At 40.1% G+C, this 24,842-nt stretch overlaps 1 protein-coding gene and 3 long non-coding RNA genes across 7 annotated transcripts in view; 2 read left to right on the top strand and 2 right to left on the bottom strand.

Moving 5' to 3' along the window:
- The window catches only part of LOC145450090 (uncharacterized), a 77,309-nt gene that overhangs the window by 13,176 nt on the left and 39,291 nt on the right, over window positions 1-24,842 (bottom strand). The window lies entirely within an intron of this gene.
- LOC145438686 (uncharacterized) overlaps window positions 1,698-24,842 on the top strand; it is a 403,715-nt gene continuing 380,570 nt past the window's right edge. Inside the window, exons 1-2 of the mRNA XM_080317718.1 lie at window positions 1,698-1,834; window positions 3,090-3,239. Of these exons, the coding sequence (XP_080173844.1) occupies window positions 1,762-1,834; window positions 3,090-3,239 (223 nt within the window). The 5' untranslated portion in view covers window positions 1,698-1,761. The remainder of the gene's footprint in view (window positions 1,835-3,089; window positions 3,240-24,842) is intronic.
- LOC145450015 (uncharacterized) lies at window positions 11,176-13,094 on the bottom strand. 2 transcript variants are annotated; one of them, XR_013918417.1, is made up of 3 exons: window positions 12,846-13,094; window positions 12,640-12,747; window positions 11,176-12,301 (listed from the first exon to the last, which is right to left on the bottom strand). It is a non-coding gene; the product is annotated as an uncharacterized LOC145450015 (long non-coding RNA). The 2 variants fall into 2 exon arrangements; XR_013918404.1 differs by lacking the exon at window positions 12,846-13,094 and having other exon boundaries at window positions 11,176-12,094; window positions 12,212-12,301; window positions 12,640-12,730.
- LOC145449932 (uncharacterized) lies at window positions 13,350-15,050 on the top strand. 2 transcript variants are annotated; one of them, XR_013918396.1, is made up of 3 exons: window positions 13,350-13,364; window positions 13,431-13,576; window positions 13,631-15,050. It is a non-coding gene; the product is annotated as an uncharacterized LOC145449932 (long non-coding RNA). The 2 variants fall into 2 exon arrangements; XR_013918385.1 differs by lacking the exon at window positions 13,350-13,364 and having other exon boundaries at window positions 13,424-13,576.

The following is a 24,842-nucleotide window of genomic DNA, read 5'->3' as shown; positions in this document are numbered from 1 at the left end:
TGAGCTGGACTAACTTTTTACGTAGTTCGAAATCGCTACTTCTATACATTAATTCAAAGTATTTGTCAGTCATCGCAGCACCGCTCATATTGCGCACCATCTATTTATTTCACGGATAACAAATTACTCCTGCTTTTATCAGAGGATACTTTCTTAGGGTTTGCCTACTAACAGTACTTAGTTTAGATTAATGAAAAATATAGAGATTGAAAATAGATCACTGGATTATAGTTTACAGAAAACTCCACAATTCTATGTGACGTCCTTCCATGCCAACAACCTCCGAACTATCCGCCACCTCATAAACACTTGAGTAGGCCTCCATTTGATGCGTGTGGGGAAAACCTAGCTAAATTTTCATATGCATTTAGTTTCCAGCTCTGAAAGCAAGCTTGGTCTATGATCAATAGCAACTTTTGCGTAAACTCCGTTCTATTTCACTTCATACCTACACAATGTAGATAGTCTATTCAAATAATTCGATGTATAATTGAACTTTCCTCTGCATGATCATTAGGGCTTCTATTTTTTGTTGCAGGTCAACTTTGTTGTAGCCGAAAGCGGTAGTATCTAGCAACAAGGTTTAAATGACTCGCCTCCGGCGTTTATTGACCGTATTCTCGTCATGCAAAAATGATGCATGTATTAGTATGAAGCTCAGATGCAGCAAAGTGTCTGAGACTGCCTGTAAAAATGATGCGAAGCAGCGACTCTAATTTCCCGGCTAGAGTGGCCCTTGCTTCAGAGTGGCTCAAGATTTACGTACTCATGCTTGATTTGTTTCCATAGCCCCGGCCTTGGGAATCGCTTGTATGCGTCCAAAGAAAATAAGTCGTGAAATGTGGAAACTGTAGAAACCATTAGGAATCGCGTACCTGCCGCGAAAAGTTTGTTTAATTGTAACGCCGAGAATTGTGCGCCTACGGCTAGTCCGTTGGCGTTTTAGCGCTGATTAAATTATCCTTATACTCGACATGCAAAGTAAATTTGCAGGTATTGGAATGAATTCAGTTGTAGTGTGCGTTCATATTAGGTCATGAAATGCGGAGACCTCGGCAATCGAAACCACGATCTGTCTGCGCTCAAAATCGCATTTTATATGAATTAATTAATTAGTGATGATGTGTAGAATTTTAATACATCATCATAGAACCCCACGCCTAGTTCAACGTTGATGAGTGTTATCTTTGAATATCTGGCAAATATAGTATTCTATTAACATCATAGCTTTCGAAATTTATGTGTAATCTGAATGTTATTTATATCCAAAAAAGTAAGTTATTATATTAATATTTTCAAGTCGCAGCGCTTAAAATCACATTTTATATTAATTAATTAGTGATGATACATTTCAAGTTATTCAATACATATTGTTAAATATACATGGAAAACCGGTATTGAAATTCACAAAACAATGAAATTTGCTCATAAATACACACGATGTGGCAGTGGCAGGTGACGTGGCAATGGGTATCCTGTAGGCGTGACAATGGGCGTCATATAGGCGTGGCAATTAGGATGACGTGGCGTTCTCTGATTGGCGGGCTATGTGGCAATGGATGCTGATGATGTGGCAATGGGTGTGCTATAGGTGCGGCAGTGGGCGCATGATGTGGCAATGTAGGCGTGGCAATTAAGGAGACGTGGCCTTCTGGGATTGGCGGGTCTATATCCCAGATACCCTCACTACTGATATTCCCTGTCTTTGCATTCTTAGTATTGTGTGTTATAGCATTTATTTATCATTACGTGATCGTGATCATGGCGGAAGGGGGAGAAGAGCGAATTTCTGGTGTCGATGATGTGACTCCACCATTATTACCTGAAGGAAGCAGTAAGTAATTGCTACAATATTTGAGTTCATATCTATATCCTATGAAATCATATTAAAGTTAGCACGGATTGTTCGAGCGTATAAAGCAGCATAATCCAGAATCGATTCGCTATAAAACATTCGCAAATAGACCACGTAGAGCTCGCACGCCAATGCAAATTAGCTGCCCAAACATATTCTTATGAGGATTATTCCAAGCATATGCTTCGTCGATTGCTAAACATTCAAGTGAAAATCTAGCCTGCACACAACACTATAATTGATGACAATGTATTCACTGTCATTACGCTAGGCAGATCTTTGTTTCATTCACAGTGTTGAACTATACCCTTATTCAATTGACAAACCTATTTATGCTGACAAAAATATTCTGTCTACAACTCACTAAATTCTCCTTAGTTTATTTTGTTTCGTGTTTGCAACTGTATATTTATAAATTATGCTGTAGCTATATGACCTCGGGGCGTGGGTTACTAGTGGCCCTCGGAAATTCGGCCCTCGGTAAATTTGGCCCTCGGTGAATTTTGCATAAAAATGAATTTTCTATTAAAATGTATTCGGGCCCGTAAATATTCGCGTTATCGCCCGTGACTGCGTGATCTACGCATACCGCGACCTCCAAATCACTTGGTAATAAGATAATTGTGTAATTCATGTTAATAGTTGGGAATACATTTAATATAAAATTCTCCGAGGGCCGAATTTACCATGTTAATTCGGCCTCGTAAATATCCGCGGTATTTCTCGCGAGCTACGCATACCCTGAACTGCGAATCACTTCATAGTAGTATAATTATGTAATTATCTCATATTAATGGTTGGTTACACATTTTAATACAAAATTCCCCAGGGTCGAATTTTTTAGCAACCATACCTTACTGCACTTCGAAGTTTAATATAGTTATCATAGTTACAATGCGAATCTCATGGTCTGTCATACTTAGCCTTTTTGGTTTACTTTTGAATCTGTTAAAATCTTTTTGGTGTGCCGTTAACTCTCGAAAAGAGGCACCCTAGAATTCTTCAAGTTCAATAAATATTCTACTACTATGAATACATTGAAAGCTATATTCAATTTCCGTACCACAAAGCATATAATTAAATTATTGAAATATAATATTAATATTCGAGCGCTGCATAACCTAATATTAAGGAGAAATTATGGGAAGTTTCCATGATCGATACTTGATTTAAAAATGCTTTCAAATGAGTATATGAACCGGAATATCAGACGTAATATTCTCGCGTGTCTCAGGATCTGCAAGTTTGGCAGAAGGCGAAAACATCAATCAACGGATCATAAACAGCTCGGTCAACGTTGTGGCAGGAGATCAAATTCACGGAAACAAGACCACCATCAACTACATTATAAATTCAGGAATTGACGCTATTCCACAAGACCAACGTAAGTGTTTTATCCGGTACTATGTAGTACATCCTGTTTCATAAAATCAATGGTCATTGTCGCCAAATGTCCCATGATGCAGCTGCACCACATCGTTGACATAGGTCGTGTATATGTGGGGCAATGTTATAATGACTCGAGTCACGAATTTCTGATGACTAGACCTGACCCGATTCATTTTCCTAAAATATGGAAATGACTCGACTACACTCGAGTCAATCTGTGTACTGAGTCGACTTGGACTCGAGTTATTGCGCATGACTAGAACCAAGTCATATGAGTCGAGACTCAGACGACCAAGACCGACATTCCATTGTAATTTCGTCTATTGGTACTGGTACTTGAAAATGCAACCAGAAACCAAACTTGCACGAACTCTTGGGTTGTAAAAAAGCCCAACTAGAAATAGAACTACTCATTTTTTAAAACTCGCAACGATGTGAAAATAACTAGATTTACCAAAACAACTAGAACTGCAACTAGTCAGTTTTTACAATCCGCAGCTACAACGAGAACTAAAACTACTCAACTTTTAAAATCGTCAACTAGAACTAAAACTACTAAAAAAACTATTAGTTAGTTGACTATCAACTAAATAAATGGGTAGTTCGTACAAGTGAGCCTAACTATTAGGGATGGTGTGAACGTGAGGTTCACGTTCGCGTTCTGTGTGTGAACCTCTGATATTTAGAGGTTCACGTTCACAAACGAACCTCGGTAGGTTCTGCACTGTGAACCTTTTTCATATCACATCATCTTTGGTTGAAATTTATTGTATTTCAACTACGGGCCATCCAATACATGGCGTTGGCAGCATAAAAATCAACACTAAAATGGCATGCACCTTGACCATCTCAAAAATTTTACTTGGTTTGTTACAAACGTTTGCTCGAAATATCCAGCTTTTCGTTTGTGAATATTTAGTGACTCTCTGCTGTGAGCTTGACCCGCAATCTCACAATCAGGGCATGGTATGGTATGGTATGGTATGGAAGTAGGGTATGGAATGGAACGAAATTTTGGTATGGAATATGGAAGAGTGCAAGTATGGTATGGTATGGAGATTTCTCAAGTATGGTATGGAAGGTGTTTTCCATACTTCCATACTTTTTCCATACTTTTACATTTTTGCCAGTACCATGACAATAATCCTACTTTCGATTTGTCAAATTGATTGCATACCGCAGAAAATCGCTCATTGTCTATGTTCATTGTTCATATCTCAAATTGTGATTCACGACTCACCCTTCCCGGTCGACATTTATTTGAAGACAGCTAAGTTTCGCGATGCACATATGAATGAAAATAATATTAATGATAATTATTCCGATTTAAATATCATAAAAATGAATGATATTCGACGGCGAGCACGTTACAAGTGCATTTCACTTATCGTAACTCCCACTACGTAAATGACCAATGTATAGTTTTAAAATCGTAGACTCTGAGAATGTAGAAGTTACATGAATATTTTCATCAATTTGTTGAACTTGGAAATAATTTTCTGCGCTTGGCGCGGATGATCATCACGCAATATCTATTTGACATAACCATCATTGTGATTCAAAAATATGTAGCTCGTCTTGGAGCGACGTTACCATATGCCGGCCTACAACACGCATTGTAACTTCATGAAATCTGGTTATTTCTGATATAATGGTCAGAGGACACCTTGATATGGCTAATAAAGCTAACGAGTGTGATCGACCCACAGATTGGCGGAGAAAATATACATTTAATTAGCTGTCGCATAATGATTGTAGTGATGAAAAATTATATTTAAAGAAATATTCTCCAACCGGTGGAGAATATACCCCAATTGTGGGGAATTTAAGGCCCTCTGGTTGGGAAAAGACTCACTTTGGAAAACATATTCTTTACAGTTTACATTATTAACTTCGTTTATTAAACGTTTGTATGAAATGCCGATCGTATATATCTATAATAATTCTTCGCTCATTTGCAATTCAGCAATTCGTATTATCACTGCCTCCAATGAGCGAGAATCGAGTGGACAGCGGCACGCGATCTCCCTCATATAGTTTGTTATTCATTCGTATACGAAATGGTGTGATTGAAATCACCTGATTCGTTAAAATAAAAGTTTATATGTAGAGATCGTGTATGGAGATCGTGGAATCGCTAATTGATAGCATAGCCGGACTCGTTACTGAGGAAATGACATATTTCTTACTACTCGAGTAATAGTAGCGTGCGACAGTGTAGGTTATGGTGGCTTATATCTACCATACGCATAAAAGTTCGTCAACACCAAGAAGTTAACAGACCCATGCAATATATTCGGCATTTACATATGTAAAGTGATGCTACCTTGGCACATTTGAAAAAAATTCAAACCCTTCCTATTTTTCTGTCAGCTTACCTCACATATCCATTTTACGGAGGCGCAACATTGCGTGTACGGTTACCAGTTCACTGCTCATTAATTTCATTGCGTGCTGTTCCATTTTGGGGGTCTGAACTTTCGCCAATAGCAAGTCTTTACAAAATAAATTCAATTCTAAAGTGTATAAAGGTTGGGAACCTATCTTATAATTTGACAATACCTTTGTGTTATGCAATTCTGTAGATGAGGTTACTGCTAGCACGTTACCACACTAGATTTACATGTCATGAGACTCTGTTGTGATTTCCAAATAATCCCGTGTGTATAGGCCTATATACATTTTTACAGCGTTGTCGACATATGCTATAAAGAAACTGGGGATATCATTGGAGCATCGGGGCTGTATAAATGGATAATCTCATCCAAAATAATTAGAATATAATACACTGGAACATTTCCACACGTCAAAAATAGAATATCCCTTGAGAGGTTGGCCAAGTTGCGAAAGTATGGAAAAAGTATCAAATATGGTATGGAAGAATGTTGCTATGGTATGGAAAATTGTCAAGTATGGTATGGAACGATTGGGCGGGTATGGAGTATGGAAGATTCTCATTCCATTCCATACCATACCATGCCCTGCTCACAATATCAAAAGCGAATTACACTACATGTAGATAGTCAGCGAATGATGCTTATTCAACCAATTAACGAAATTGATGTCGTTGTCTGAGGTAAAAAATGTAGCTGGCGTACGGGGTCAATCTTAATTTCATATGCTTATTGTATCATAAAAGCCAAATCCGTGCGATTGGGATGTTGGCTACTGCTGTATAACTTGTTAACCTCTGCTCAATATCAACGTAGCAATACTCGGACGACGAATACATTTTCCTGCCTGGCCTTGACCGTTAAGGCGTATATAAGCATCTATTACCTTGCAAGTTCTTGTCGAAATTGTTGGCAAAGCGATGGAAGATATTGACTTTCTGGGGTGATTATATCAATTGATTGCCCCAGTTGATAAAACCGGTGACGTTTAAAACGTCAATATATACTTTAGCATTGTGGCATTATGTGGCCCGAGTCGTCGCTATAGGTATATAGTGTACAATGTACATTAATATAGGCTCACTTCACTGAAATGTAGGGTCGGAATTAGCAATATGACGTCACGTGACGTCATGAGGTTCACGTTCGCGTTCACACAGAACCTTTCAAAAAGGTTCACGTTCACGCGAACCTGAACCTTTCAGAGGTTCACACCATCCCTACTAACTATCTTTACTGGTAGTCCTACAGATTCCCACACGTATGGTACGGACACATGTGGTAGAGTTTTGTTTTGTAACTCACTGAAAATTAAGGGTCCCCTGAACGCCTGTCGATAAGCATTGCGCGGACCTGGGCGTTTTACGTTTCGCGGGTCAAAGATGGACTATATACGCGGGAATTGTAGGGAAAACTTTGAAGAAAAATAAAATGTGTCCCAAACACCCTACTTCATGTTGATTTACGAAATAATCTGGATTCACATTCGAGCTCTTTCCAGGTAATTATTAGAGATTAATGCACGCAGAATGTAGTGCAATCTTTTGTCTTAGCTCGTCAACGTATTTCCTGCATGTCATACACAGAAAAATAGTTGCCTATCTGTGACGTAGGGCTCTCAAGTCTTCAAAGGTTAAGAACCGTACAGATCTTGATTTAATTCTCCTGATATTCACATCAACTGTTATTTTATTGGGAATACCAAACATTTCATGGACATTTCAAAATAACGGTGTTTCGAGTTTGAAACGGGAGTGATTCCGACACCAAAAAAGCCAATCGCTGGCTACGCAACTGTTAGCAGTGATGGCTCTGAGCAAGCAATGGCTGCACACTGCAGAGTGCAGAAACATCATCCAACATAACACCGACAACGTAATTCACCTAAAACGACCGCACGTGTTTGTCTGAAACTAGAATTCGAAATCTGCAACTCGAACTAGAGCTAGAGCAATTTTTAAAATCCGCAACCAGAACTACTATCCTACTACTCAATTTACGAAATCAGCTACTTCAGAACTACAACTACTCTAAAAACGTTGGTTAAATTACCATCAACTAACTCAATATTCAGTTTGTACAATGTACATGTCTGCCAAAAACTGCTAAAAGTGAGGAAAATTAGTATATATGATAACTGAAAACCATTCGATATCACCAGAGCAGACATGGGGTGATTACTTCATGAATGTAATCGATTGCGATTACGATTACTTTCATATCATGCAATTACGATTACGATTACAGCAAAACCCGCAAGTAGTCGATTACGATCACGATTACTATGGAAAAGTTATCACGATTACTCGCGATTACATTTATTTTGCTTCTTAGAAGTTATCTTTGGAAGACAACAATGCGATGAAAAGGGCTCATGAGAGAAGGTCTTTCTTTTTAAATAAGATGTCATAGTGTCATTTACTGTATATGACATACCATTGCATGATTTACAGAAATAGGCATTTCGGTGGCGTCCAATACCGCGCCGCGACTCAACAAGACATGCTACCTTGGCCGAAACATTTTGTATTTTTCCATTGCCCAAAGCCGCGCTTGATGGTCGTGACGAATAGTCTTTTCAATCTCAGCACCACAATAGAAATGCCACCCGAGGTACCCACTGAGGAAAATGATGAACCCCGTGTAGAAATGACAATTTCTGGGTGCGACTCACGAAAGTTTTTCGTTTAGGTTTTTTATCGTCTGCTACGTTAAGGCAACTCCAATATCTTTTTACTACATGGCAAAAAGAATATCATGAATCAAAAACATACAACGTGGTTATGGTTTTAAATTACGTGCCTGAATATTCGTATTGGCGCGACTTGAGAGCAAATACACAGCGAATCCATATCGCATCAAATCGTGTTTTCCAGTTCTTGTGAAAAAAGCCCGGCAGTTAAATGAGGGTCTGGGGAACTTCGCCCGCCAGAAGTTTTACTGATCGCCCTATATGGGGGCCAAAGATCACCATTTTTGAATAGGGGGTGGCGAAATGCTGTTTCGGTACGAATTCTTGCTGCAATCCACGCTTAGCCTACATGGCGTGTAGGCTAAGCGTGGATTGCAGCAAGAATTCGTACCGCTTATAACCGCTTATAAGCGGGTGGCTACAGTAGCAGATCCAGATGTTGAGTATAAAATTGCGAAATAGAAATTGTTGCCCATTTCAAGGGCTGGATAAGAATATGATGAGGTAAACATAGATTTCTGCCTACAATCCACTTAATACAGATATTCCGAGCTGTCGGTATACGAGTAATGGATAATAACGGCTCAGTTATGATTTTTTATCAGCAGCCGTTGGTTTTTAATGCTTCGATGTAGAAATTGTCATGACGATTTGACGAGTAAAAAATATCAAATCTTTACCCGGTGTCAACGTAGATAGGCCTACCGCTAGCCAATCAACTGTTAAACTGCGCTCACCTAAGTATAACAAAACATCAATACTTAGTGGGCCTACATACGTTACTATTCGAAACTAGGCAGAGTGGTGATTATTATCCTGCTGCAAGGTAGTGGCGTCTGCAGCGTAGTGATAATCTGACATAATCATAACGGGTTTTCTTACAATCACATGTATAACGAATATGTGCGGATAATTCGTTACGCAATGAAGAGCCAATACTAGTAACGCAATAATGAGCAGGGGCGTTTGACCCTCCGACATTCTGCTATCCAAAACCTGTTTCAAATCGCACTCTTCAATGTTCACGAATGTTCAGTTTATGTCATGGGCATTGAACAAATGAAAAGTAATCGTTCTTTCACAAAGAGATCGATTAGATATGTGAAGTAGTCGATTACAATTACTTCGGATTTTTTTCGAATGTAATCGATTGCGATTACGATTATTTTCAAATGCTGTAATCGTCGTAATCGATTACGATTACTAATCACGATTACCGCATATCTGCACCAGAGTTATAAAAAGTGGGTGCAACTAGTCTTTCAGTAGAAAATTAGAAGCCAACACAATGACTTGGACTCGGACTTGACTTGGTGGTGAATTGAAAATGACGACTCGACTCGAGGCAAAACTATAAGAAAGAGGTTGACTTGTGACTCGAAACCATGCGACTTAGTTACAACCTTCAATCTTTATCTGGTGGCACTTTCCGCATCATTACAAAGTACAATTTCAAATTCACAATGATCATTGGGTTTTTATGCGAAGCATATGGATTTTACATATGCCTTCTCTTACAAAACCTCCACACCTTAGTATTCAATCAACCTTTTAACTAATGCATTTTATCAAAAAATGAGCTCAACTGATGACACGCGTATCCCGAACGATTTTCGTTTAATGCTTCACTCAGCAGAAAACCAGAGTTGGTGAAAGTAGTCACCGTCGCTACGCAAGTAGAATTAGAAGTAACGCCGGCATTTCTAGTCAAGTAGAAGTAGGATTGGTGGTTCACAAGTAAGTAGTAAATAGGTATTCCACGCATATTTTTGCAAACAAAACTGAAAACTGTCAAGTAGAAGTAGAAGTAGTCTAAAATCATAACTACTTAAAAAGTAGTGTGAGTAGGCAGAATCTACTTCAAGTACTTCAAATAGTAGAAGTACTTCGTTACTGACAACCTCTGCCGAAAACACAATGAGATAACATGGCAGGCATCGCATAGCCTGCTTATTTGCACGCTGAAAAGGTTTTTACAGTCTCGGATGCTCAATCGCCCAAAGACGATCAATTTCACTTTATTTTATTCTTTTCTGATCTATGACAGACGAACTATTACGTGGTTTAATTGGCAGTCGTATCCGATGTATGTGACGAGTAGCCGCATTAAATTACGCATTCGCGAAACAATACCATCATATTGGTAATTTATTCGCTAAAAGCTTTTCGACTGACCCTCAGTAGCGAACGTCAGTGATAGGGTGGATCAGATTCGAAATGTAATAACTATTTTGTGTCTATGACGTAATAATAACATACAAAACAACTAGTAGACAGGCAAGATACGGTAGTAACGATACAAAACAAACGTTAACGAGCACATATTCGGTTATAAATAACCTAGAAAACAGCACACAACATTATTGAAATATTCCAAGGGTGTAGAGGCGTTGGCGAAGAAGGAACGCCAGAAGGACGCCAGGAGCATGGCTTAGGATTAGGATTTGAAAAAACAGGATTTGTGAAATTTTGTCGGATTTGGATTGAATTAGGACATAGAAATTCATGTCCGCTCAAATTACAAACTAATACAGCTTATGATTCATACGCGATGAACGGTGGCCGTGTCACTTTCCCGTGACCTAAGGTTAAACCTTCTGTTAAGTGAGAAACGTCATAATGCAATAACAAGAGAGTACCGTACCGGCAGCAACAACCTGGGTACAGCATTTTCCTTCGAAAAATATACAGACGTAATGGTTTTGCAGTGTAGGAGATTGAACTGCCGCTGGGGTCAGAAGCCTTTTCAGTAAGGAAGTGTCTACTCGTCCGGACCCGGACGAATAAAGTTCCTCAGGCTATTCGTCCGGCGTAAGCATGCCGCAACTGCAGAATGGGTGCCGGGATTTCCGGAACTGTGGGCCGTAACTGCGGCATGGATTCCGAGAGTAGGTTCGCCTCTTATGAAGACTTAAAAAGTGCTTTGGAGAAATACCAGAAAGAAAATTACGTCCAGCTCTACAAGAGAAATTCACGTACGCTCGATGCAGTAAGAAAGCGAACCACTCGGCGAAATTTCAATGATGCGCTCAAGTATGGCCAGATATCTTTTCACTGCATCCACGGCGGCCGCAGATTTCAGAGCTTATCTAAGGGTCTACGACCTAACCAACGGTAAGTAAGCGTTACGTATGATACGGAATTTCCACCGGGTCCACAACCACATGAACATGAAGAAGCAATGTTCCCCATGAGCATTTTGTAGTCTTGGTATCGTGAAATTAGGGTTAAATTAGCCTCAGCCTAAACCCCAACCCATTCCTATGACACCCCACCACCTCATCTTACGACACCCTAATCCTAACCCACACGTGCTGACACCCCAATCCCTAACCCCACACATGCAACCGCAACCCCTATCCTAACCACGCAACTGCAACCACACCCCCACCCTAATCCTAACCCCACACATGCAACCTCATCTTACGACACCCTTCTAACCCCACACATGCAACCGCAACCCTGCCACCCCTATCCTAACCCCGCATACGCAACCCAACACATGCAAACCCCACACATGCAACTGTAACCCCACCACCTCATTTTACGCATACGCAACCCCGCACACCCCACCACCTCATCTTACGACACCCTAATCCTAACCCACACGTGCTGACACCCCAATCCCTAACCCCACACATGCAACCGCAACCCCTATCCTAACCCCGCACACGCAACTGCAACCACGCCCCCACCCTAATCCTAACCCCATCTACGACACCCTTCTAACCCCACACATGCAACCGCAACCCTGCCACCCCTATCCTAACCCCGCATACGCAACCCAACACATGCAAACCCCACACATGCAACTGTAACCCCACCACCTCATTTTACGCATACGCAACCCCGCACACGCAACTGCAACCACACCCCCACCACCTCACCCCACACATGCAACTGCAACCCCACCACCTCATCTTACGACACCCTAATCCTAACCCCACACATGCAACCTCATCTTACGACACCCTTCTAACCCCACACATGCAACCGCAACCCTGCCACCCCTATCCTAACCCCGCATACGCAACCCAACACATGCAAACCCCACACATGCAACTGTAACCCCACCACCTCATTTTACGCATACGCAACCCCACACGCGCAACCCTGCCACCCCTATCCTAACCCCGCATACGCAACCCCCACACATGCAACTGTAACCCCATTTTACGCATACGCAACCCCACACATGCAACCTCATCTTACGACACCCTTCTAACCCCACACATGCAACCGCAACCCAGCCACCCCTATCCTAACCCCGCATACGCAACCCCCACACATGCAACTGTAACCCCATTTACGCATACGCAACCCCACACATGCAACCTCATCTTACGACACCCTAATCCTAACCCACGCGTGCTGACCCCCCAATCCTAACCCCACACATGCAACTGAAACCCTACCACCTCATCTTACGCATACGCAACCCGACACATGCAACTGCAACCCCACTACCTCATCTTACGCATACGCAACCCGACACATGCAACTGCAACCCCACCACCTCATCTTACGCATACGCAACCCGACACATGCAACTGCAACCCCACCACTTCATCTTACGACACCCCTAACCCCACGCGTGCCGACACCCCAATCCTAACCCCACACATGCAACCCCGACACCCCAATCCTAACCCCACACATGCAACCACAATCCCGCCACCCCAATCCTAACCCACCCGACCCTAATATCCCCCACCCCAACGCGAAAATCAATTTATTTTAACGTTTATAAATTCTCACATGTTCATAGGAAGCATTGGTTTCATGGAGACCACTTCCTGATGTGTGGAGAATAACGAAGAAGTGCCCCCTTTTTAGCTCGAAATTATCTTAAATCACAGACCAGGTCACTATACTCACTGGATTTAGATGTATGTTGCAATTTCATGATGTTTGCATGTTTGTTTACCTTCAGATTGCGCTATAGCAGTGTCCGAAGTCTGTGATGCAGAAAATAGCACCCCAGCAGTGTCCTTAGACTGTAGCAAAATCACCATGACACCAGACAAGTTCACGGGTTGGTGTCAAATAAATCCAAACTTTATCTTGCTACACTATAGTAAAACTGATCTTGCTGTTTCAGATCTTTCCAACATTCATCTGCCATCAAAACTGAAAAAAGAGGACGCCCAAAAGGCTTGGAACAAACTGTGGTTGGCCTTCCGAAGAAGAAGAAATGTGACACTCCAGTTCCATTTAAAAAAATACATCCTAAAGACAGAGACCGATGTAAGTTTATTTCATGCAGAACTTCAGCAAATTTCACTTCTGCCTTATTCACAGTGATGCTGTCATGGTTTGTATCACCATCTGACACTAATGAAGCAGTGTATGGAAAGAAATTGGGCAGTAAGTCTGTCACGTCTGACACTCGTCTCATCCCCAACAGCTGCCTTGATGAGACTGTGAATATACTCCACATCAAGAATTACTTCGCATATGATGGATGGGCTGCTGTGATGAAGGCATTCCAAAGTAAATATAGTCAGAAAGACTGGTACTGTGGAGTATGCGACCTTCAACTTACAAAGAGCAATTCAATTCGTTGCGACTCCTGTCTCAACCGGGATCATCTTCTATGTGCTGGACTAAACACTTACCCTAAACAAAACAAATGGTTCTGTGGCCGCTGCAAAAAATAACAGATGCCTCTGTTAGAAAAATATGTAGCGGCAACTTTGACATTGAAAGTAGGCTACTTAGTTTTCATGATTGATGTTCCCAGTGAAAACACGCTATCAATGCTTGAATATCTTGAAAGCAGCAAATTGTATGCACAGCATTTACTGTCACCTGCAATAAGGAATGTGCGGAAATGCCAGCATGCATACCAGATTAACACCCAATGATCATATAAACATTGAAGTTGTACACAAATATTTTTCGAACAGTTTGTCGTATGTGTTCGATGACTTTTTCATACCTGCTTAAGTTGTTCACTCCCTTAATACAGGACCCTCATCGAAGGGAAATATCTACTTGGGCCCATTTAATAGTTACCTAACCAAGAGATCTATCGACTGACCGATCATTTTGAATGGATTACCATCTGTGAACTGCTGTATGGCAGATTATAAAAAAAATTACCTCATTACCTCTTGTCACCGTAATAACACTCTTGCCATACCTAATTACCTCTGATAGTCCTATTAACACTCTTGACCTACCTGATTACCTCTGATAGTCGTATTAACACTGTTGCCCTACTTTGCCCAGACATTGCTTCATTCATTCATTCATTTGCTATCATTTAATTTTTCTTCATCTTTTCAGCTACAATTCGTTACAGACGGATGATGCAGAGACAATGTAGGCATATACTCGTTTCATGGGGTTTTTATCAGACCACTTGACTTCCAAGGCTGTATCGATCTCTCCTATCCGACACCAAATACTGGTATTTTTCTCCTATTAACACTATTGCCCTACTTCGCCCAGACATAGCTTCATTCATTCATTTGCTATCATTTAATTTTTCTTCATCTTTTCAACTACGATTTGTTACAGTCAGATGATGCAGAGACAATGTAGGCATACTTGTTTCATGCGGGTTTTATCAGACCACTTGACTTCCATGGCTGTATCGATCTCTTCTATCCGACATCAAATACTGTGCATGCACATGTTTTCTGTATGATCATTGCTGCTGTCCATTTGTTCTGTATTTCTGTTGTATGAAAATAAAGACGCACAGTCTCTCTCAGTTGGTATTCCAATCATTACTGCGCAGCAACATCAAGTATGAGTACTCGTAGTACAGCAGAGGTGACAATTCCGTCTTAGCTGTGCAAGTTCACGTACAATTGGTTAGGTCAATGGCGCTTGCATGAGTTCAGAAATAGGTGGAGACAGCAAGAATTTCAGCGAATCGTTCGTGTTCTGACTGCATCCGGTTATTTAACGATAGCACTTTGGAGCTCTTCGTATGGCGCAAACATTCCCTCGGAGCTCCAATTATGAGCTTACAAATCACTATCCTACTTGTTCTTACTACATTAAGCGTAGGTAAACATCTCTTGTAAAGGTAAAGGTGGGCGTCAAGTTCTGGTACTTTCACCACAGCTATTTGCAATTATTAGTATGGCGTAAACTTTCCCTCGGAGCTATAATTATGAGCATACAAATCAGTAACAGTAACCATTGAAATCAGTAACCAGAAGGGCGAATAAATAATGTACAAAACCGAAGCCTCTCAAAAACGCATACAGTCTCCATAGTAACGGGCCTACGTCACACGGTGCCGGACGAATAGCCTGAGAAAATTATTCGTCCGGGTCCGGACGAGTAGCCACTGCCTTTCAGTAACAGCCAGAATATAACAAAAGTTTGAGCGGAATAGTGATATGAGTCCGATGAGGGCGATAGAGAAATATGTCTAACAAAGTTTAGACGCGTAGATTTGGATTGGGATAGATTAGATTGGGAACTGGGAGAGAATATCGCATTGAGTGAGGCCGATATCTGGCTCGTCATACCAATGTGGCCGAGTTTGAGTTTGGTGCCCCTGCCTTAAATCGAGAATATAGTATAGGCTTACCATACGTCCTCTTTTAAGAGGATTTGTCCTCTTTTTTGAAAGTGTCCTCGGAGGACGCCCTTTTGTCCTCTTTTTTGAGATTTTGTCCTCTTTTTTGAAAATTTAGGTCAGATATAGAGGAAATTGCGAGTGATATGCCGCAAATTGGCGCAGAAGTGAAGCTCCGGCGGGTATTTCGGAGGAAAAAGCGGTGATTTCAGCTCTGAGCGAAATGAAGACCTTTTTTTTTTAGTCATCCACCTAGCAATGTGGAGTGAAAAACGTGTTTTTGAGCTCTGAGCGGAAGTGATGACCTTTTTTTTTATTTTTTTTTAGTCATCCAACTGGCAATGTAGAGTAAAAAACGTTATTTTGAGATCTGAGCGGAAGTGAAGACCTTTTTTTTTTTTAGTCAACCGATCATGCAGCGGGTAAAATTTACCAGTTTTTGAGAATTCATCTCCAGTTTTGCATGTCTGAAATTTCTGAAAAAGTGTCCTCTTTTTTCATTTCCGAAATATGGTAAGCCTAATATAGTAATAGCAGCAATTTCTAAGAATTTACTGACTAGTAGCCTAATTTAGGAGAGGGACATGACCGGTTCGAATATTTTAACAACGGGACTTTTATATCAGTAGTTCTCAACCTTTGGACCTTGCGGCACTCTCTCTCAGGAGAGAGAAAAAAGCTCGCGACACTATATAGCACTTCTAGTAGTGGAACACAATACGTAACTGCCGCATCTTAAACCCACAATTGCCCAATTGAGTGGCGGAACTCAATTGAGGCCAGTGAATCAACAAATATTATCATGGCCATATCTTTCAAGTTATTTGTGTTATTTGTGAACGGAACCAGCTCAACTCAAGTTTGAGGTCATTGCTCATTGAAATCACGGGAGTATCCCTTTCATTTTTGCCATATGAAAGCTATATATATTGTAACGCTGAATGTTAAGCAAATGAGATGTTAATATAAATTAGGCCTACTTTTGAAGTTGTCACAGTAATGTGTATCGCAGTCAGATGTAGGCGATTTTTTCCTCTTGAAACTAGCGTTTGCAATTTGTGTAGACAGAATTACACTAAAAATATTTCATTTTTATATCGTTGACTTGTTTTGAGGCTTGTTGTGTTCTAAGCAGGTTCGACTCCTGAGCTCATTTCATTGCTATGTTCAAGAGATTCTTCTATACTATGTTTAGACAAGGTGATCTGGCAAATATGTTTTATGACTGACTGGCACCATTGCAAGGATTCAATATAAAATTAGTGTCAGTGTTTCCCAAACTTTTCCGATTCAACTCTCTATTAAAAAGGTAAAAATATCTTTATCGGCTCTTTTAAAGACTAGACCAGAGGTAATCAGTAACGTTATGCCTCTACTTTTCAGTGATATTCACGAAGATGGTATCCGTGTACATGTACAAGTACGTGCACATGTACTGGTTTTTCTTTGGTTTTGCACGTCCCTCAAAATATCCTAATTTTAAACACTGTTCTAAGTTTTATTCCGTTTATAAAATGTAATAGGTTATTGGGTGGCACCATAGACCGGGGTAACTTTGGACAATTTTCAACAATTCCGCTTTGTATCTTGGAAATGCTAGGGTGAAGGGGATGCAAGTTTTGTGTTTTTCGGGGGTCATGGAACAAAGATTAGAATGACCTAATCCAAAATCTTCATTGTTATAAATAAGTACTTCATTTTTGTAAATTATCCGTGTCCAAAGTTACCCCATGCATGTGGGGTAACTGTGAAAAATGTATGCCTTTAGTATGCCTTTACACTCTACTGTTTATGAAACCTCGTAAATGTGGTTTATTTGGTAAGAGTTGATAAGAGCAGTGACTAAAACTGAAACAAAATATTGCATAGGCCAGGCTACCAGGCTAATTACCAGGCTAATACCCCCTTATTCATCCATTATCTCATTTTTTCCCTCATGCCTTTACCAATTAGGATTTATAAATGACGTATGGGGATAAGGGGTATCCCACTGGCAGTGTCATCAATCGACAGCATACATTATGCATTTTACCGTGATTTATTGCCGATTTCAAATATATTAATGTTCTCTAAAAGATACACTTTCCCTTTCCTATGTCCTCTGATGTATATATTTGTCGTAATTTATGATATCCCTTACTCTGCATGCGCATATTTAGGAGTACCAAATGTGATATGTTTTTCAAGTAGCTTACACCCGATTACAATATCTCACTATCTCAGCTCATTGCCTACCCATTTTTTCATATTTTGGCAAACTCCTAATTTATTAACCTTCTCATTCCATTTTATAAAGCCATCAGGCCGGTCATAAGGAATATAGTTGACGATACACTTTGACACAGATGAATCATCCACTTTCCAGAGCTCTAAATATCACATTTTCCACTGTCCAAAGATACCCCATTCTGATGAAATTTGACTGGGTAACTTTGGACATCACATTTTCTTGTATTGATCTAAGGGTGAGCCCACTGAGATTTTTGCCGTGGATTAGGACTACTTAGAGGTATCTGCTGCCAAGTTTTGTGTCTATCAATCACATGCTATTAATGTTTTTTGGTGAGAAGTTTGATGGCCATCAATTTTGATGAAATTGACACCCGCCAATAATTTATCAATGTTGGGTCAAGTTTATCTTGTAGTGAAATGAATCCACCTTTTATTGAGACTACTTTTGGTACTGTTGCCTCATGAAAAAGAATTGGACATTCAGCGGCAACCCATTAATTGCTAATTAAATCTTTTACTGCTTGGTGTCCAAAGTTACCCTGAAGTCGTAAGTAACCTCAGTTTACAGTACTGTAATTTTCTATGTAGGCTATATTACGCCCCCATGTATAATACGTACCCTGAAAATGGCATGTAGTTACTGAGAAAAATCCAGTACCCATGCACAGCACGCAACCTGCCCGATGTACTGTACATGTACCATACAGCAGTGGTTCTCAACCGCCGACCAGTGCCGGTCCACCAAATGTATTAAAATTATCTATCCTAATTTGAAGATGAAAATAGTTCAGGGATTAGGACGTATTTTTGCACCTGGTTGTGATAGCAAATTTGTTGTCTTTATCAGGTGTTCGTTCAAGTGTTCTATGAGGCGATTCATAAGTAGCCCGCAACTCGTTTTAGACAGATTTTATGTGAATGGTACATATACTTTTAAACAAAAGTGACACATGGTAGTATGGTACAGGCTATAATACAGTTGTTCCTAACCTTTTTTTCCCACGCAACGCCCCCTTTCGAAAATTGCCTGGGTCTGTTACCCCCATATTTTTTTGGCAGTAGTAAAAACAAGTGGTAAGAGTTCGAAGGATGGTTGGTATTTTTTTGTTATGCAACTTCACTATTGGAAATAGTTTGAATCGTGCCCGAAGACCACTTGACTAATTAACGCTCTGACAATTGTATGTGCTATATTCGAGATCGAATCTAGGTTGTCTGCTGCACTGCATTTGGGTTACGTCATACTTTGTATTTGACCAAAGGCAACTTTACGACCATTTTGAACCGGCTGGCCGCGCGCATAATTCGTTAAATCGGACATCAATAAAAAACTACTGCTGTATTGATTGCGAAAAATATAAATTTTATTCTGCTCATGGTTCTGGAACCCCGCAAAATCAGGCTAGTAATTTGCATTGTGATCGAGTTTTCGCATTGTGATCAAGTTTTTTCATTGTGAAGCAACAATCCTGTCTGGCAAAACGAGAGTAAAGCTGAGAAGAAAGAGACAGACAGTTTTGTTGCGACACAATGACAAAACTCGAGAACAATGCCAATTTCTAGACTAATTATGGGGGTTCTTGGACCATGAACAGAATCATACTTATATTTTCGTAATCAGTATCGCAATAGCTTTCCATTGATCCCCGTTTTATAGAATTTGGCGCACGTCAACCCGGTAAAAAATGGCCGCAAAGGTTCCTTTTGTCAACCAAAATCAATCAGGTTTACTTCGGCTGTGTCCACACCATATAGGACACTATGCTCATACTATCCGGTCCATTAACTTCAACATAAACGTATGCTAATCAAAGCTACCTATATTATGAAAACTTCATCCAAGGTTGCAGGTCACAACACTAAACAGTACCATCCTTGATTATCGTAATTTTCCATGTATAATGAGCACAATTTTACCGATTTTTTGCCCTAAAATAGAGGGGTGCCTATTATACATGGGTTCAGCAATCCTTGAAAATAAAATCCCTAGATCAAAAACTTGAAATCACACCTTTCTTCATGTTTGTTCAAATTGTGCATCACCTCTTGCCATTGGGCCCCTTAATTCGTATTATAGAGTGTAAGGCTCTGCCAAATAGAGAAGTGTGATGCCAATTAACAAAAAGCGTGTTTCTAATTAACGAGAGTGGTCTGCAAAGCATGCGATCTCTTGCTGAGTTAGTATGCCATTCAGACGCAAGCTAAATCAGGTCGCTGATTGCTACAAGCGCGCGTGGCAATCCTTGTTGATTCGTCGCGTCAACGACAAGCCTTGACAATCGCATACACAAGAGGCCATGTGCGCGAGATACAATCTCTTGCGTAATCACTAATCAGTCGCTTCTCCAACAGGACTGGTGTGCCCCAAATAACTGTTGGCCTGAGCAATTGTAATTGTAATAGGCCTCGTGCGCAAGATGTCGTGTGTCGCTAGCCTGAGCTATCGCGTTGCTGACCTCACAGGCTTTGGCTACTATCTACTCTCGTTTAGAGACAATGCCGTTAATTGTTTAATGATTAGCGATGATTACGTCATGATTGTTCGACAGTGACATCGCAAAACAGAACAACATGGAATACTAAACCGCAACTATTCATGTACTGCGAATGCATGGTGCGTACTATACATGGGTACAGGCTTTTTCCTAGAATATACACTTCATTTTAAGGGTGCGTATTATACATGGGGTGGGGCGCACTATATATGGGTGCGCACGGTATTCGGAAAATTACGGTATATATGATGGAGAAATATTCTGAAGATTTAATTTTTAGCTATCAAATAAAAATATATTTATTAAATCATTTAATCATCTTTGATACGCAAATGGCTCTGGCTTTCACTCTCACTTTTAAAAGTGGTACAGTGCCTCTTTCTTTGATTTCAACACGCTATTCGCGGCGGGATAAAATACCTAGCTCGAAACACTTTGTTGAAATAAACCACGAGTAGCGTGATCGTTGTATTTCAACATGAATTATTATAAGTCACTGCATACGTGGAAACATGTTGCAAACAAGGCCGGAAAAATTTTTAAGATATGACAAATTTTGTCATATGGTAATTTGCAATAAGAGCTCGGAGATATATGAACAAGGACAAGTTGTTCTACTATGTCCATACCGCACTCTCTACAGCGATAAATTTTTTCATTAGCGCCGTCATCCTGCCCCTCTAAGCCCAGTGCCCCCTCCCCGCTCCGCTCACTTCAAAATCCAAAACGCCCCTTGGGTGCGCTGAAGGCAAAGTTAAGAAACACTGCTATAGTATGTAGCAGTAGCATGTAGCAAAATCGCATATCTTTTGAAAAAAAAGCCAACAATCACAACCAAGTGGTTTTTAACAAGACTTTGCTAGCTGAACAATGCAGAAACTCCAAAATATTCATGTATAAATATCCAATATAAAAACGTCAAGATGAAATGTCGTTTTCGATAGCGCATTTGAGTTGGCAGAGCTGTATACATTTGTTGTGATTAATTTTAGAGTTGATTTCCATTTTTGTGCTGACATGCACAGTAAGTGAGTAGGGGAGAGTGGGAGGTATGAGCCACCAAATCTTGCAAAGCTATAACTTGGCCAAACTTGGTCTAATATTCCTAAATTTATGTATAGACGATCATTAGGTATATGGTTAGTTATATTTTGTGTTACGATTGTTGATATACGCTGTTCTTTCGAATTCTGTACTAGTTGCTGACGATTACCCCTGGCAAGTGTCAGGCGAAAATATTCGGGTTCATTTCAATATGAATATACTATTCATTTGTATATTGAAGTTCTGTACCTCAAAGAAGCTGTTATATGGCTAACTCTTACTGGTAAAATTAAGCTGAAATAACCACGTATTTGGAAGTGACATCAAATTTTGTAACAATACATCATTTTCGTAAATAAAAAATAGCCTATTTTATGAGGTATGGGTCGCTGTCTGTATTGAATCAATAAATGCCATTCATCTCCTGCAAACCTCAACTCTTTTCACAGTTACCAACAGTTTGTATATACTAATATAAAGCTGGGCTGGAAGTGGACAATTCATTTATTTCAATTCCCGTATTGATCGTAAGTCATAACGCATAGCAAAACAAGATAACTAAAAATATGTATACTATCAAGTCATTCTTTGTTTGCCTCAACTACCCCATCACATCCAAATGTCACAGCTCTATCTCTTATTCAAGTGGGAGTGACAAACCATAATACTTATATGAAATTGACATACTGTGCTAACAAACTTTTCTCCTCTTCATCAAAGACAGTATTGGAAAACGATTTTGAGATCTTTTTCAAGGCTTGCTGTACACTGTAAAAAATAAAAACCTCGATTTACCGCGAAATGTTTGGAAGCACGGTAGCCAGACATTTCGAGGTAATCTAACATTACCGTTAGTCAATGTAAATTTAACTTACACTCGTCCGGTAATCTCACTTTACACGCCAGACTGTAATGTTACAGTCACCTCCGGTATATCTAATCTACATGTTCTCCTGTACATTTGCGATCGAGACTGTCATTTTACCGCCTACCTACCTACATGCTGTCCCTGTAAATCAGGATTACATACCAGCTTGTAAATTCACATACATCCATACCTATCGCAAAGCAACCCGATGCAAATATCGCGACATTTTCTTCACATCCCCAAAACGACATTGGAACAAACTGTATATTCATTCATGATATCACGATGAAGTGGTTATCGACGGAAAAATATTGCTGCTGGAGGTCTAATTCTTCTTTAGAAGACATGCAGTAACACGAGTGGTCTCAAGAAAACGTGAATTAATTCCACCACCGGCCAAACTTCCAATTGTTTCCTTTTCTCGTTCTCATTCCTTCTGTGTAAGTAGTATCTTGCAGTTCCACTAAAAAGAATTCATGCGTAAGTCGCTATGTAAAGCAAAGTTCCTAACCTGGACAGTGGACATGACATTATAAAGACTAAGACAAATGGGCTAACAAAAATATAACATGTTTTGAAGTACCGGTACTGGCACATTGTGTGATGACGGCTCCTCCTTTTACATGACATAGCAGAGATTCATGACTTTATCTCTGTATTGAAGCAAAAGGTTCCTAATTTAAGGTGGCTTGTGTGGCAAACATATCCAGCAGTGGATGAAAACATATCTATGCTATGGCCCGAAAATGACATTACCAAGCCAACAGTTTCAACTCCTCCGCAGCGGAGTATGTGGTCACTATATAAGTCGACAAATATCCCAAAATAGAACAGAGAATGCGGCGAATGAAATATATCAATCATGAAATCTAAGTCATCGAGGGCTGGTGTGCAGAGTCAGATATTCACGGTAACAAATACTATGTAGTACTGTATTACCTTTTAAGATGCGTATTCCATTCAGCATTCCTAGGAATCTTCAACGATCGCGTCCACTTTCTTCAAGCACAACAAGCTTCGCTCCACCCTGTGCTCAAATCTCACTAATGGCCACTGGCCACTGGCCAGACGACACTCGAACGATTTCGAAATAAATGGTATTCATCCGCTGACACATGACACCAATAATATTTACTGGCCACGTTATAATGTTTGATCTGGGTCGTTTTTTCCATACAGAAACATTTAGCATTGCACATAGTCCCTTTTTTCATCTAATTTCGTATAAATTGATATATATTCTATGTGTTGTTCACTACTTACTGTACTTACCTAACCAGACGCTGCTTGTGATGTCACAGTTGTGCGTTGGTTGTTTACTACGAATCTCAGAAAAAGCAGTCACCTAATGTAACCTATTACAGGTCGCCTTGTCCGCCATTAGTCAGCTGAGGATGCGGTGCTGATATTTCTAGTTTCCCCGAGCAATATTATACATCCTGAACTAATTTTCTAACTTATCAGCCTTATCCGTGACAACGAATGTAACCAGCGAGACTGGCCGTAGTGGCCGTACAGCCATTGCCTTATAATATAATATGGCTACGGTATACCACATTAGCTACGATTGTCAGTTATTTCTTGTACCCTACTAAGCTTAAATTGATACTAGGGCCAACAATTTCGGTGTGACAGACCCCAGTCTCGCAAACGAGGTTCAATCAGGTCAAATCACCTCTAGAATGATATATCAGTAACATTCAGTTCTACGTATACACAGGCTGCAGCGATTTTGATGCTAATCAATTTTGCCAATAGCCCGGTAAACTGCAGTAACGAGTAACTGTCCGTAATTTTGCGAAGAAATTCTGGTAACTTACTTTACAGCTATAATAAGGTAATATTACATATCAAAATGTAAAATGACAAGCTACGCGCAGTAATTGGCTGCGACCGGTAATTCGTGGTAAAATTTACAGAGATTTCCCAGTAAATCTACCAGATTTTTTACAGTGTACCCATGTATAATACGCACCCCCTATTTTAGGGCAGAAAATCGGTAAAATTTTGCGCATTATACATGGAAAATTACGGGAGGTAACCTAACAGTACGATTTAAGAAAAAAAAGTCATCTTTGAAGATCCTAATATACAGGTCGTGTGAATGTACATGTGCATGGCGGCTTTGCCACATTTGGTATCGATTCTCAGAAATAAATTTCTCGACAACGTCCTCTCAGTAAGCTAGATTCCTGGCATTGAACGTTCTCGATAATAGTATAGAACCGTAAATGCCGGTAATGCAATTTTTCTCGCTTCTACTTACGCGCAAGCTCGCTGCGCACACTCAGATAATAACAAACAGTCACTAAAATTTGACGTAGTAAGCAA

The sequence above is a fragment of the Botryllus schlosseri genome, chromosome 1 (genome assembly GCF_051294905.1).
Source record: "Botryllus schlosseri isolate E-star chromosome 1, Bs_hap1, whole genome shotgun sequence".
NCBI lineage: Eukaryota > Metazoa > Chordata > Ascidiacea > Stolidobranchia > Styelidae > Botryllus > Botryllus schlosseri.
The sequence above is the reverse complement of the archived record's forward strand: the minus strand, read 5'-3'. Positions and strand labels throughout refer to the sequence as shown.